This window comes from Protopterus annectens, chromosome 8.part0 (genome assembly GCF_019279795.1).
Source record: "Protopterus annectens isolate FY-2018-M chromosome 8.part0, PAN1.0, whole genome shotgun sequence".
NCBI classification, from domain to species: domain Eukaryota; kingdom Metazoa; phylum Chordata; order Ceratodontiformes; family Protopteridae; genus Protopterus; species Protopterus annectens.
This window is the reverse complement of record NC_056741.1, coordinates 362,362,336-362,379,156: the sequence shown is the minus strand read 5'-3', so window position 1 is coordinate 362,379,156 and position 16,821 is coordinate 362,362,336. Positions and strand designations below refer to the sequence as shown.

General features: G+C 39.5%; 1 protein-coding gene across 1 annotated transcript in view; it reads left to right on the top strand.

Moving 5' to 3' along the window:
* The first annotated feature begins 243 nt into the window (after window positions 1-243).
* Window positions 244-16,821, top strand: part of LOC122808810 (homeotic protein proboscipedia-like) — a 1,259,012-nt gene continuing 1,242,434 nt past the window's right edge. The window contains exon 1 of the mRNA XM_044079870.1: window positions 244-396. Coding sequence (XP_043935805.1) covers window positions 351-396 — 46 coding nt within the window. The 5' untranslated portion in view covers window positions 244-350. The remainder of the gene's footprint in view (window positions 397-16,821) is intronic.

The window sequence follows — 16,821 nt, the reverse complement described above, 5'->3', positions numbered from 1 at the left end:
ATTTTACTACAGTTAAAACATGTCGCAAAAGAAAACTAATGAAAACCACTATAATAAATCTATAAATAAGACTAGTAAAGCCAAATACATATTCCCGAGTTTTAAATATTTTATACTTGACAAAACAGTTTGGCGACAAATCTGAATCCCCCCTTCTGTTTCCAATCCAAATGAGTCAGTCCGTTTTAAAGTGACCAACATGGGGAAAAATATCCCTCTAGTTCTAAAACCGTTTATTTGGGGAGTTTTTTTTGTTAGTAAAAGCGAATAAAATATACATATATATTAAAATGGGAAAGGGGGTCTGAGGCTGAGTGCAGAAGCAACGAACAGGGGTGAACAGAATTAATATGGAAAGCGAAGTTCTACAAAAGTCAAGTAATGAGAGTCATTTGGGTAAGGGAATTAAAAGATTGGATTTGATTTAATGAGGTAGTAATCAAGTGAGCTGATAACTCATAGCCTTGGGAGATTAATTTCTAACGTTGCTAATTAAATATATTAAAAATAAATAATTGCTTATAAGCAATTATTACTAATGAGAGGAGAGTATTTCTAAGTTTGTGGACAATTTTCCTGGTTGTATCGCAAGTGAAACTGATTGCAGCACAAGCTTATTAATACATTCATTATATTACCAGTTCCCGTGTGTGTATTTCGTCTTTTTATGTCTGTCTCAAATCACACTAAGAAAAATTGAAATGATTTACTGCAGTTTTGTAACTAAGCTAAAATATGTTTGTTTGCATTTTTCAAATATATTTGGGAGCTCCCCTGTGCTATATATATAACCTGTCACATAAAAGTAAACAAAGTTTTGATTATGTGACCTCTGAAAGCAAGTTTAATAGTTTGCTTCATATCTAAAGAAGGCGTTAGCTATCACTTAGGTTTGCGAGAATGAACAGCACATTTTAGTCGGTTTAATATACCTTTAAACTATGTTTGAGACAAAGTGATACGTGTTTAAACCTTGCTTGATACGTGTTTGTCCCTCAGGTATAGCCTTGGTTTTCATAGACCTGGTGTTTTTCATAAAGTTAGGGTAGTTTATGCGTACATTCTTTCTTAAATACATAAGCTTATACAAAGATTCACTACCAATAACTATATAAATATAGTATATAAAGATGTTGTATTATAAAAATAATAAACTGTCCTTCTTTCTGAACCTCTGCTATGAATTTTTAAAGGCCAAGGCTGTGATTTTTAATGCTTGGAGGTTGAGCGGTATGGACATACTTCTCAAGTGTACCTCATTATGCGAAATGTTTCTCATTTTGAGTCTTAAAAAGTTAATGTTCCTCGCAGCTCCACATTGAGAGCCTGTCAGAGTATTTAAAGTGCTAAGATTTTTAGAACTAATACCCATGGTAAATAATACTGAGACATATTACTTAAAAAAACATTCTTTTAATGAAGTGTCATATAAAACGTTTTAACCATCCTGTGAGCTTCCTAGTTGAAGTTGTTACTAAGCGTTCTACATTTTGTCCATTTGTTCCACATTATGAGATGTAGCATTCCATGTTTTGGAGATGGAAGGGTAGGTTGAGAACTATGTGGATCTTCTCTGTATGAAACATTATACCAGTGACTGATGTGAGTATCAGATAAGTCTGCATTATAGCTTATAATCCATTCAATTTACAGCATTATTTGTTTAAAAATTGTGGAGCAAATGGTAGAATGAAAATAATAAATACAAAAAGTATGACGTCCCAGATCAGCAAGTGTTGTTTCCTGAAAATCTAAATGTGAATACCAGAATGGAAAGTACAGCTGTATTAATTAAAAATACATCTTAATTGCTGGAAATGCTTCAGTACCAAAATAGACATCTTTAATTATATAAGACAAAAACTCTGAAATCTCCATGAAGTAGGCATTCATTGAATGCAAACAAAATAATGTTTACAGTCACCTGTAGCAAGTGTTCATGTGTTTGTTCTGAACAGCCCAGATCACCTTACAGAAATCTTGGAAGGGGGCTGTACTCCCCTCTTTCAACATTTTAGCCCTAATATGGGCGGTTATGTCCTGAACAAAAGGCATAAACTGGTAAATGTTAGATATTTTACATGATAAATTAGCAAACTTCCTTCTGAATTTTGCATGAAATTACGATATTGTAACTGAATTACATATGACTACACAAGCAGTAGTCTTAATAAGTTGAAAAGAAATCTATAGTATTGATTGAACGTATAGACTGCCCTACAAAAATCCAATTTTCATAGCAAAATGTACATTTCTAGGTATACAAAATGGTGGCAAAATTGAGGGAGGGAGATGAGAAGTAACCATAATACGTCGCTGTCCCAATAATGATGGTAGGCTGATTGCTCAATACCAAGTATCAGATTTGATGACTTTCTGGAAACACACACACCACCCAGAATAACAAAATTAGTTCATCATGCCCCTTCTGCAAAAACCAAAGCACAGTTCTCACATATACTTAGATGTTGAGCTATTGAGTAGATAGAACACTGCATGTAAATGGAAAGTTCATTTGTTTTTTCTTTTTCATAAAAAAACACATATATGAGAGTTGATTCTGTACTCTTGACAGTTTTCCAGTTTTTCAGAAGTCCAAAGTAGATGAATGACCTGTGAAGACTGCTGAGGTAAATTGACATCATCTGTGTATAATGAAACTTTGTGTTCTTCTTTATTACGTAGTAGTCCAGAAATTGTTCTATATTGCACAAGTCTTTTTTTGTTCTTGGCTCTACAGCTGACCATCCATCAGTTACTTAGCTTCTCCTCCTATAACTCCTAGGGTCCTAAATTGCCACCTGAGAGGAGTTAAAGGGATTAGGAAACCCATGTAACTACTGGTTTTACCCCTGGCTGAGGCCACTTTTATCTTGCTGAGAGGAGGCATTGCATTGGAGTGGTGTTAAAGCCAGCAATGTAATTTGTGGTGAAATCAGGCTTTTCCTTAGACCCTACCCCCCTCAGCATGTTAATGTTTGTTCCATTGAAGCTTGGCCTGTAAAGGTATGCCTGTCATGGACTCTAGAGCAGCCATGCTTCCCTGGCAATCACGCAAGAGTCCTAGCTTCCACCAGTGTCAATGAGTGATCAACTTATTTGGCACACACTCTCACTCCTATCAGGAATGGCACACCCACAATTTCCACCCTGCAACCTATCGGTCAGTAACTGTAGTTGCTAATCAATCCTAGGACACCTAGGCTATAATTAGGACATCATCCCTCTATGCCAGTAGCATACTGTATTGGTGAGTAAGTTGTGCTATCCCTACATATATGTGTGTGTGTGTGTGTGTGTGTGTGTGCGTACATGTATGTATATGAATGTGTGTGTGTGTGTGTGTGCGTGTGTGTGTGTGTGTGTGTGTGTGTGTATATATATATATATATATATATATATATATATATATATAAAGAGAGAGTTTTGTGTTAAATATATGTATGTGTGTATATGTATGTGTGTGTATGTATTTGCATATATGTAAAATAGTTGTGTGTATTTCTATACATACACAGTAGAAAGAAGAGAGAGCAGTGGACATACCTGCCCTTTGTGAGAGTGACATTAGCTGGTAACCTCACCTTAATTTTAATTTCCATTTTGTTCTTCAACAAGGTGAGAAAACCCATTTCTAAAGCTACCGTAAAATACCTCTTCAGCCCTATTAAATATTTTCTTGGGATCCAGACTGACAAATGTGCAGGAATCTTCTGTTTGGTAGTAGTTCCCAGCAAGTAATTGCATTGATATACATTAGCTTGAGTCTGTCTTTGGGATATTAACTTGTACTGATGACTTATTTTTAACCACTTTAACAATGATACTTTAACAATGGTGCATTCTGTGAGGCTATTACTTTTCTGAATAATCTGTAATTTGCCTTCAGCACATAGACATGGTAGTAGGTGATGTTTGGGGATGGTTCCTTAATCTTGCTTCGCCATGACTTGATGGCATCCTTCCAAGTCCCAGGAAATGTCCCTGGTTAGAAGTCCAGAATGTTAACCTCCACCAGCACAAGGAGTAGTAGATAGATTACCATGTGCGTTGTAGACTTGTGCAGCAATCCCAACGCGGCTTTGAGCTTCCCCTTATGGCTCTTATCAGGGCATTTTTTAAACTCGTCCTGGCACAGCAGCTGCCTCAAAACCTGCCCGCTAGAGATTAATAATTTGTGTTTGTCTGCCTTTGGATTTGAAATTTGCTTGACCTTTGTTTAGGCTCTGTGGACTGGACAGGATCCAGCTTTCATCGTCTACCTTCTTCATATGTGTAGTTTTAGTGATGGCAACACAAATTTTATTTTAAAGTTAGTGTGCTCCCTGTTTTTGTAGCTGATAATTGGCCAACGCATTTAATGTATACTTAGGGTGAAACATTCTTATTTTCTTTCCTTTCCTGCTGTTTAAGGAAATTTGTCATTAAGTCTGAGTACCTACACCATAATCATAGATTTATAATTGTCACATAGTAAAGGGATGCTGTATTGTATCTAATTTGAGCTGCTTCCAGTGATGGCAGCAGGTGTGCATAATAACCACATAGTTGTGATCCACATTTCTTGTGGCTGAGAGCACATCTGACTGAGATGAATCCTAATTTCCCTATCTTACTGTTTCCCTGAACACAGTTGTGTTTGTGCAAGCTAATTGTTTTAGGGAGTTGCTTTATGACAAACATGAATACATGCTGCTATGGCAGCTTATTTGGTGTTACTTTGAGATGCATCCTACTGATAATTCTAGTTCTTTATCCTTTGGTGTAGCATAGTCCCTGTGTTGTGGCCAGATATTCAGTCTGGGAACCTAGAAGAATGAATGTTCGGCACAGTGTTATATGTCTTGGGGAATACAAGATTCAGCACCTCTTGATATGTGGTCATTAATTAGTATTATGTCTGCACTATGTGAGACTGGCTCATGCAAAAATGCATAGAGAACCCCATTTAAATGGAGAATAGTTCTGTGCAAAACAGTGGATAAGGAGTCTTCTTAGGTTATGCATCTTGTCTTTCTAAATTGTACCCCAATTAATTCACTTCATATTCTTACTGAAGAATCCATTTTTCATCTCGACTTCTATATTCTCATTTAAGGAGGAGAGGAAAAGGAATATACTACTACATATACAGATCTGGATCTATTTACCCCCCTCTTCCCTCCATACCTATATCTAGTCTTAACCTACTTGATTTTTCTTTATCTTATTTTCTAAAACACATATCAATATTTCTGTTCTTCCCAATATGCTTTTACCAGCACCTCCATTGTTAGTTTCTATCTCCATTTCTATCAGACTTCCTTTATTTGATATCAGATGCATTTTTCTATTTATTTAATTTCTACTTTTCATTTGTTAAAAGGTGATCTGCTTGCTGCTAAGCAACATACCTGAACCTAGATAACCTAAATGGTTATGATCAGGTCTCTGATCTTAACCAGAATATCCGAGACATAGATATCAAGAAATTTGTGTGGGATGAATCTTGACATCCATGTCAAGAACACATAACATTCCAGGTTTAAATGGTGACCTAATCATACATTGTAGTGATACCTGGTTAACAAATGAAAACCATGGACATCAGTGTATATGGGTCTACTTCTGTTTGTCGAAAACACAGTTTCACGACTAACAGAAAGATGAGAAACCCATAGCCAAAGTGCACTGCATCTAAAAGTGGACTTCAAAAAGCCTATTCAATTGAGTACAGCAGTACACAGGCGGAAATGGCTTTCAGGATTCTGTAGCACTCCCATATGTATATATATTTCTTTATGAAGAGAGCAAACTTTTTTTGTTTTTTATATACATTAATATATAGTGAGCACAGTGGTATATGTGTGTTTATGTATAGGCATAGTGGATATTGGCTAATGGAAAATATGGTGTTTTGATGTGAAAATGCCATTTTGAAGTAGAACATGTACACTGGACATTAAGGTGGAGGAGCTACACCTACCAGAAGAATCTTAAAGGGCTACACCTCAGAGAAACAGAGGTGACTCATTCTGTTACTGTCCATACAGAGATTTCAGAGACTGGTTTGAGCATTTTACTGAAAAACGAAACCTAAAAGTGTAAGACTTTTGTGTTCTCACAAGAGTTGAGTTTTATTTTTTATTTACTGGCTGTGTTGCTCAAATAAAGTGTAATCTCTTCTCTCTGTCTGTCTCCATTGTTAATACTGTAATATTCTTAAGTATGTATACTTGTCTGTATACTTAAGAATATTACAGTGGATAGAATGAATGGAGACAGAAGTCTTAAGTTCTGTTTATATAAAACATCTGTGTGTGTTATATAAAATAAAATGGACACATATACACACACATGGTATACTATATATGCGCAAATATGTGTAGTGTGTGTGTGTATGTGTGAGTTTGTAAAGTAGCCCAGTAGACCTTACTGTAACTAGATTGTATTCAGAATGTAAAGTTCAACACCAAATAAAAAATTAAGGCTTAGCTAATAAATTCCACATATGTGTTTCTCATTTGCCGATTTACCTGAATAAGGATAACGTCACAGTATAACCATTCAGAGATATAGCACAATACCATTGCAGTCTAAAAGCAGAAAGGCACGGTGAACTCTATGAAACATGAAAGGTTTTGAGCAGTGACTTGAGCTCTGTCATCACGTAAATTATGTACCCAAGTAGGTAACTTTCCCTCTTCCATAACATTGCCTTTCTTCAGGAATCCCCAGTAATACCTCCGAGGTTGTGCAGGGAAATACAGTCCACATAACTCTTTCCAGCACAATCGCATGCGATACCAAAACTGTTGTAATACGGGACACTTACAAGTTCATAGACAGGTGGTTTGGGCAATCACATGTACCTTAGCCACACATACTGGGGCAATGCAGCAATTGCCTCATGTACACAGACAACCCTCTCCTCCTACCACCCAATACTACAACCTGTGAGAGATGCACTTACATAGCCAAACTGGAAGCAAAACTCTCGCCACCCAAGATTGTGCTAGACAGTCAAGAGGAGAAGGTTAACACCCACACTACACCTCAAGCAACACATAGCCCTTCAAAACACACAACACCAACACCCACACATAGCAACATTAAATCCACATATGCGGAGGCCCTTAACTGTAACCTGCCCAAGCAACGAGGATCTCCGAAGCTGAAAATGCAAACGAACACCAATCACAACCAAAGTGTCACATAGCTCACACCACCAGTGTGCCACCCAGCAACAGCCCCAACGTACTAACACTTTAGTCATAGGTGACTGTATAGTCAGGCACACTGATGTCCCACTCACCAGGCTGATCAAGGAGAAAATTACAGTCAGCTGCCTGTCGGGTGCCAGGTTCCGCCACATAACGCATGCACTCAAGTCGCTCCACAACAAGTACAAATATGACTCTGTCATTGTCCATGTTGGAGTGAATGACTTGAGACGTACCTCTCTGGACTACATGTATAGAGACTTGGAAGAGCTCTTGGATCATGTGGCCCAGGCAGGTATGACCCTAGCCCTGAGTAGTATCCTGCCTTCACCCAGAATGATACCACAATATAAGGACAAAATGATTAACTTCAACAATTGGCTAAGCTTCTGGTGTCATTCAAAGGGGATCCAGTATCTGTTTGCCTGGGGCGACATGATCGACAGACTGCAATGCTTTGCTAGAGATAGTCTGCACCTCTGTCGCCAATGGGATTTAGGTTATTGGCTAAAGCTCTTGCCACTCCTATAGTGCCTATTTTAGGCAAAGTTCAAAGGACAAAACCACCACCATAACAGGTACAAGCATGCAAATTCTGAAGTTAATGCTACTCAGTGCTAGAAGTCTAAACCTCAAAATGCACTCTCTCGAGGCACTTCTAAAAATGGAGAACATCGATATCTGTGCAGTAACTGAGACCTGGTTCAAGGCTCCAGAGAGCACCCCTGCAATACCTGGCTACAACTCTTACCACACTTTTCGGCCACCAAACCAGGACCAAAACACTAAAGGTGGAGGAGTGTCCATATTCACCAAGGATATTCACACCACCTGGCTATCTGCCCAACACAATGCGTCTGAAATTCTCCAGGTGCAACTAACACTAGTTAAGACTGCAATCCAAATTGTAACTTGCTACAGATCCCCCACCATGCCCCAATATTCTTAATACATCTTTCTAAACATACTGGAAAATATTAAGGTACAACCAAACACCCTAATACTGGGTGATTTCTACTACCCTGCCATTAACTGGGAAAACTACTCATGTACTGACACCTTTGCCCAACGGTTCTTGGAATTCATAAATTCCAATGCCCTGGATCAACTAATCCATAGTCCCACCGGGGCTCCAATATCCTAGACCTGGTCATTACCAATATGGGAAATCGATGCAACACACCTGTGGTCACCCCCTCGTTGGACAGGTCTGACCATAAGCTAATCACCCTTAACATCCACATCCCAACCCCACCCCCCAGTAAGGAAACCTGCATAAAAAACTTCTCCAAAGCCAACTTTATGCTACTCAAGTCAGAAGTGATAAACTTCATGACACCCATGCAGATAGGAACTGAAAGTTCGACTGCTGAATCCTACACTAAGGCACTGTACAAGCACATCCACTCATGCATGAATCGTGCCATCCCAAATAGAACCATGATGCTGTCCTCCAAAAAAAGAAAGCCAATCTGGTGGTTCCCTGCCATAAACAAACTTTACAACAAAAGGAAGAAACTGTTGCAGAAAAGAGGAAAATCCCAGGATACAAAAAACTCCCTTACCAGCCTCAGTAAGAAGCTGAGATCCCTCATAAAATCCTCCAAAGCTAGTTATGAAAGAAAAATTGCCAAAGATTCCAAAGATAACCACAAGGCATTCTATAACTATGTCAAGAATGTAAATGGCAATGCTCAGATCTGCTCTGAGCTACAACAGAATGGCATTAAATATACTGATCCCAAGGATATTGCCCCCAAGGATATTGCCAGTATCCTGGCAGATCAATTCAGTGCCAACTTCATCCCCCTCTCACCCCCTAAACGGCCCATCTCAATACCGGAAGATTGCCAAATACCGGTAATAACAGCCACACAGGTAAAAAACACACTCTTCAAAGCTAGGAATACAGCATCCATGACATCCAGATGACATCCCAGGCTGTGTATTGCATGAACTACAAAATGAACTGGCACCTCACCAAAGTGTCATGTTTAATCATAGCCTCACCTCAGGCTTTGTGCCCACTGAGTGGTGAACAGCTACAGTTATCCCACTCCACAAGGGGGGATCCACCTTGGATCCCGGGAACTACAACCCCATCAGTCTGACGAGCTTGATCTGCAAGGTCATGGAATGTATTATCATGGAACTTATAAACAAAAACATTGGCAACTTTCAAACACTGGACCCCACCCAGTTTGGGTTCGTGAAGGGCAGATCTTGTCTCCTGAACCTGATTGACTTCTTCGAATCAGTCTCCAGAGCCATGGAAGAGGATAAGGTGGTCCACACAGCCTATCTGGACCTTGCCAAGGCCTTTGACAACATCCCCCACTCTGGAGTCATAGATAGACTTACTAAGCTGTGCATTAATCCCTATGTTACTCAATGGGTTGCCAACTGTCTTACTGATAGAACCCACACTGTAAAAGTAGCCGACTCCAAATCCAACTCCAGACATGTGACAAGTGTAGTAACTTAGGGTTCAGTCCTGGGACCGCTCTTGTTTGGCATCTTCTTCTTCTCTGAAGTACAGGCCAACACTAAGGGACTCTGGCTAACAAAGTTTGCAAATGACTGCAAACTGGGAGCCATTATTGAATCCCCAAATGATATGGATACTCTACAAAAGGGCCTTACAGAAACAGATGCTTGGTGCCAGAGCCATGGGCTCAAGCTCAGTGCCAAGAAAAATATAAGAGACTTAGGGACACAGGTAGACAGTGGTCTGACCTTCGATAACCACATCACCACAACAGTCAGGAAATCCATCTGTGTGGCACATCTCATCACTAAGGGCTTTTCGTCCAGAAAAAAGGAGTTCATTGTCCCACTGTACTCATCCCTCATTAGACCCATTATAGAATACAATGCCCCATTTGGTATGTACCTCTCAAGATATCTGCAACAACTGGAAAGGCTGCAGAATTACCTCACTAAAAAAATCGCAGGCCTAAAGCAGATGCCCTACGCTGACTGCCTTAAAAAACTCCAGCTATACTCTATCGCATATCGTCTACTCAGAGGCTATCTCTGCTTAACATAACAAAGCCATGTCAAACCCAGAGCTGTTGGACATGCTATACTTAAAGAAATCCCTCAGAGCCACATGCTCCAGGGATCAAAACCTTGTCATCACAATAAACAAAACATGCTGGAGGGATAGGTTCCTGACCCAGATACTCCCCAGACTCTGGAATAGACTGCTTATACATGTCAAGCAGAGCGCCTCCCTGTTTATGTTATGATTTAATTTGTAATTTTGGAATGAGTGTTTTTATCATTATCAGAGTTTCTGATGTGGAGTTAAAACAGCACCTTATATAGCCTGAGAGACAAGATTGAAACTACCAAATAGGAATCTATATGAGATATGGAAAAAGTGGAAGAAGTGAACAATTTATTTTTAATCTATTTGGATAGCTAAGGCAGACTAGCACCTAGATCCTCTTGGTTAGGAAACACAGGTTTTTCAAGCTGGGATACATGTTTGATAAGTAACCCACCAATGTGGCTTTCCTTACCACATTTAGTCTAGCATGTGCTAGTGTTTTCCACGGTCTATAGGCTTGCTGTCCTTTTCACACAGGTATGTATATTTACTGGTGGCTGTTTGTCTGCATACTTGTTCTGCCTCTCCTCTCTGCTCGTTCCAAAGCTCCATATACCCTACTTTCTGTATTTTTGCTAGCATCCCCTTTGATCTGCACTGACAAGGCTTTATAAAATCTCATTTAACAAATATATATGCATGTCCAAATCCATCACTTCTTTCATTAACCCAGCAGGATCCAAGTCTTTTTGTATAATTTGCTCTCAGTCCTTTGTCTGATTCTGTATAGGTCCTTCGGCTGCATTTTATAGGTATGCACACAGAATCTTGTCACCATTTATTTAAATACACGTGGTATACATTCTTTACATTATTTTATTCTATAACCCCTTTGCATGTACTCCCTGGTCCCACTCACTCTTATGGTTTGCTTATTAAGATTACTAATTCAATTACACTAGAGAATCGATTATCCAGACGTCAATTAACCGAAACATCAATTATACGAACACAGTCTTCCAAAGTTTTTGGGTAGGAAAAATCATGAAGTCTGACTATGTAAACATTATATGTATTTGCTTGTGCATGTTTTTTGAGCTTCTAGCCTGCTCATGTGTGAAAAATATTCTTTATTGTCCACTGGAATCGCTGAATGGTTGAAAAGTTTATTCCCTGTGTGCAGAAAAAACAAGATTTTAGAAGTTTTTTATCCATTTCAATGTATGTTTGATTATCCAAACTACCCTAGGCCCCAACTAGTTCCGATAATCAACTCTCTACTATACATGCTATAATGTTTGCTTATTTGCAATGAGTTATTTCTGTAATGTGTTTTGCCATGGAGCATTTCTCCCCAGACCTCTGCTGAAAAGGCGCCATTGGCTCAGTCGGATTTTCCCGGTAAACAAATGTAAAATTAATAAATAAATACTCTACTTACTCAGTTCACCCAGTAGTACTCTCTGCTACCCATATCAGTTTCACTGTGGACCTCCTAGCCAACCTTACCACTAACACCCCAAGACTTGTCACCATTCTCAGCATAATTAACTCCTCCCTGCTTCCATAGCATTTTTGTAATTGACTTATCCTACACCCCTGCACATATTTTGTCTATGCGGATTATTAGCTGAATACTACACAGCATTTTTAGTGCTGTTTGTTTTTGCACCCCAGCTGTTTTGGCTGAAAAGTTATTAGCTACCCTGTACCAGCCTGCTAGCATACTTTCTCTGTGTCTTTCCACCCTGTAAAATTCAGGTTTCTTATTACCTGCACTGCTTGGAATTATAATACTCTTAGCTGCATCATCATCTTTGCATGCATGTAATGGATATATGAAGATTTTCTTGCTAGGTAGTATGTTCTTTGATATCTGTCTTGCCTTTGACATACTCAGCAGCTAAATTAATCATCTGTTAGAACAGAAATAAAAGATGCAAGAAAAAAAGGCAGAATTAGGCAAGTGCAGGTGAAAGCTAGTGAACTGTTACTTAAGCAAAGGCAGACCCAAAACACTGAAATACATTTCTGAAGTATTGGAACGCAGGTATATTTGAATCTTATGTTGTCATTTCCATGTGAAAACTGTCAGCCATACGCTCAGATATACTTTCAAAGCACTGGTCTGTTTTTATTCATTCCCACTGTATTGTACTGTGAAGTCATCCTTAAAGGTTCTGATAAGTTTTGATGCCCTAGGATTATTTTAAGGGTTTTGTTTAGGCTTAGGCATGGGTGGATGGACTGTTTTACTGTAAAGTGGGGAAAAGAAACGCACATGTGGAAATTGACTATTTGTATCTGTCTGCAAGACTTCACTTGATGGGTCCTTGTGCATACAGTCTGGCATTTTACCCCATTGGGGCAGGAGCTGGGCATTCCTGAGCTAGGAAGACCCTACAGCCCATTCATTCCTTCTCTGGTAGCCCTATCAGTTTAACCATACTCAACATCAAGACGTGGGTGATAGGGAGTGGATCAACTTACTGGTCCTATGGAATAGTCTACCCACAGACAATGAAGCACCTTTCCTTCTTTTTGACAATTCACAGAACTCTGCTGAATGCTTTCAACCACATGGATTATGCTTCCACAGGCTAAATCCCCTGGTGTCTGTTCATTTACACTGTAGCAACACATACTCTGCAGGCTTATATTGCATGGGGTATACCAAGTCCTTCTGCTGGGTTTCACCCAAATAGTGAGCCAAAGCTACCTCCCTCCCACAGGATGAATAAGATGGCAGCAGCCACTCACTCCCGTCCTCCCCTGCCAGCTCCATCAGGCAGTCTGACAACTGATCAAATTCTTTTCATTTGGGCCGTGGTCAGAGGTTTTGCCCCAAGAGCTGACTAAAATTTTTAATTTGACTTTTTTAAAGTTAAAAAGAATGTAATCCATTTTATAAGAACATTAAGGCAGTCTGGGGAGGATTTAACTTGGACCCATCTGATGTACAGTTAATGGCTAAGGGCACTCTGGTTTTGGCCTTAGTCTTTTTATGTCCCTGCCTGTACATGCTGTACATCAGATGTGCCTGATTCTCAACTTATACCTTAACTTTGTTCAAGAATTCTGGACAAAGCCAAACAGATTGGGGGGGGGGTCATAGGATGATTTTTAAATATTGCTCCAACTTAAAAATTTGTTAGAATTACAGGTTTTGTATTAACATGTTCTTTAGCAATAAAAATTATGTAAGTCTAATGACGATCATTATTGACTGTAATCAGTGATTTACAAAGAAATCAAAAATTCTATGACGAACAGAGCAAAAATATGAGACAAAATTAGGGGCATTCTGCAAAATCAGGGGCAGTTGAGAGGTACACGTACTGTCCTCAGGATTATAATACCATGCACTATAACAGAATCTGCAAAAATCCCATATCTGCAAAAGTCCCATGGTACTGCTTTATTTTATAAAAGGAATTTCTACCGCTTGCACTTTCTTTTCCTCCTCTTCAGCTCCCGGCTGTAGTACCAGGCAAACAGCGATTCGGTGCTGACCCTATAAATTCCTATCCATTACTGTCAACAGCAGTTATATATGCTTGCAGCCAAGCACTTAGAAGCTGGAGTTTTCTAGATCTGAGAGAAGCATCATGCCTGAAATGTTAATAATAGGAGACATAAACATTAACTAGAGAACCTCAGGTTGATAACTCCCTTTCCAATCAGCATGCTGTGGACTTCTCCAGCTGATTACCACACCTGCTTGGACAGATAAAGTTTTTGGGAGAAACATTCTTATATTGCCTCCATGCCTTCTATCCAAGCAGCAGAGACATAATCATACTAGAAATATTCAGTGTGCACCTTTTACAATTAAAATTGGTCACTTTCACCAGAGTGCTGGTTCATTTCTTCTTGATTTTGTTTATACTGAGTCATGTGGATTCGTACTTCATCTATAAGTTTTTTTCTCCATCCAGAATGCATTAGCACCTCTTTTGTAGGCATAGTGCAGCCAAGTACCTCCCCAAAATCAAATCCTGATCCAGTGTGATTTATTTGCTTGATCATGGTACCACAGAGCCATATCCTGACCTTTTGATTCACTGTGGAACAAAGTAAAATGTTTTGCTTTTGAAATCAAGAAGGATATGTACAATGATTGTGAGAAGTATAGCTGAGCTTTCCTAGATTGCGTTCTAAAGCCAACACATTTCTCTACCCCGCCTGTCCACTTTTCATGTAAACCTCTCCTTAAACTTCTCCCTATCAGCATCATAAAGAAACTGCTGCTTAAAATTAATCCCTGCTCCCCTGCTGTTGATAGTATGGGTTGGGAGGTTGGAATAATGATCAAGGTATTTACCTTACAGACACAAGGTGTATGGTTTGATTATCATATGCGGTAATTGGCTAGGCTTAAAATAGCCTACAAGGGCAGTTAGTCTAGTACTAATCTATAAATCTGGGATATTTTTTTAAGATGACTGCTTTGTCTGCTGCCTTCCCATCTGCCTCTAGATCAACTGGTCATTGTAACAGAACTATTTCCCAGACGTTTCGAAAAGACGCATTACATAATCATTGCCCTTCACATAAGAAAGGGGATAGTGGTAGTACAGATCACTTTTATAAACATTTGTTCTGTTACTGTGCTCTTGTCCATTTCAAAATTATTTGAAAGGTGTATGCCACTTACTCACTCTGTCATGGTGCCTGTCCAGGCGACCTCATAGTTTCATAGGTGTGTACTAGGCTAATGGCCCTGGAGCCTATATAAGCCAAGCCCAAGAAGATTCCCTGGCATCATGTCACCCAAAGTTAGTTCCCAGTGCCCCTTTCAAGCAAGGCCACTGAAGTGATCCCCGTGGTGAACTTCCTATTGCCCATCCACTCGTCAAGATTTCTCTTTGAGTGCCAGTGAAGTGCTCTGCTTGACGTGAATGGGAAGCTTGTTCCAGAGTATGGGAAGTCTCTGGATTAGGAAGATGCCTTGCTAAGCTTTTATAGCCTACCTTAGTCTTTCCAGTGTCCATCTTGGTTCTGTCAGTAGGATTTTTCTTCCTCTTTCCAAAGCATTGGACACTGTCCACCTTAAACTTCCCATGCACAGTTTCTCTCTTCTTGCAACCTCTCCCCAACTGTCATACAGTTTGAAAGTTACTGTAAGCAGAAATTGGGTAGCCTTATGGGTAGGTTCTTTATTTTTGGGTATAGTATTATGCAAGGGGTAGCACAGGGATCTGTGTTTGGCCCCACTCTCTTCAGTTCTATACCAAATGTTGCAACTATGTGTTGATCCTTGAATCTACACTATACACAGATGAGACTGCATCTCTGACGTTTTCTTAAACACTGGCTCAGTAACTGCCAGGTTACAAGGCTTCTTTTACAAAAATTAACTCTGGCTAAAGGCTTTCTGGCTGTGTGACACACAGGGATGGAGTCTTGACTATGACCATGGTTCAGTTAGTGGCCACAGAACTCCCAGGTAGGGAGAAGAATGAGAGGACATTGCCCACTCTCTTCTCCTGCAGTGAGTGGAGGTTTGTGGGTGTTCAGTGGGCACATGGGGGAGTGTGATTCTTCTTCTGTGTCAGAGAAACCATGTCCCATGCTTTTGGGAAAGTAGCAGGCCTGCTTACTGGTAACGAGATGACAATCACAATCAGCCCATAGCACATCCCCTTCCACTGCTTAGTCAAGTATGGATCTATGAACCCATGTATGGGAGTTAAGGCTATAAAAACTGAAAACCCTCTAACCAAGCTTATGGTGCTATAATAATGCCCCTCCCCTCTACCTGTTACCCATGGTGATGAGAAAATGAATGGATTGATTGGCCAAAAGGGTAGTGTTGATGATCAGCAAAGGGGGGGGGGTGAATTTTTCTATGACCCTCCAACAAAAGTAAAATCAAAGTAATAATCTTCAGATATGTTTTGTGCAACAATGGCACTGATCCATGACTCACTGTTATTACCCCCCACCCCCCGACAACCAAGTGCTTTAGCTTAAATTTCCAGTTCCTACCATATATCAAAAGTTAGACTTTGATATCTGTATTAATAATGTTATCAAACACACACACATTCAAAAATGGACCTCCTTTACCATGTCAAATGGTAATCTAAATGATTACACAAGGACTGTCACTGCCAGTCATTCTTTTGCTTCTGTATAATGTTAGCTGTCCTCTCTTCTTTTTAGCAAAATTGCATAAAAGTCACATGATTTCAGGCTACTTTCCCATGTAGGGTGCACCCCTACATTACACTGTCATTGTTAAACTAGCCTAATCTCAAAACACACTTCACAATTGCTCATCTCTCCTTCTCCTTCCTGCACACTCTTCATAGACTTTTGGGTCTTTGCACCTTTCTGACTTGACATACATTTCCCCTGGTCCTTTTGTTCTCTTAAAGTAGAACTTCTTGTAGTTCAATTAACAACAGATCTTGTGATAATACTTTCACTTTTATTGTCTCCAAATGATGTAAAGTACAGTTATGTAAGTTGAACTTACCATAACTGTAGATGTTCAAATGATCATCACAGTAGCTACTTATGATAACAGACAGTTACTTAGGATTGAACTTACTGCTA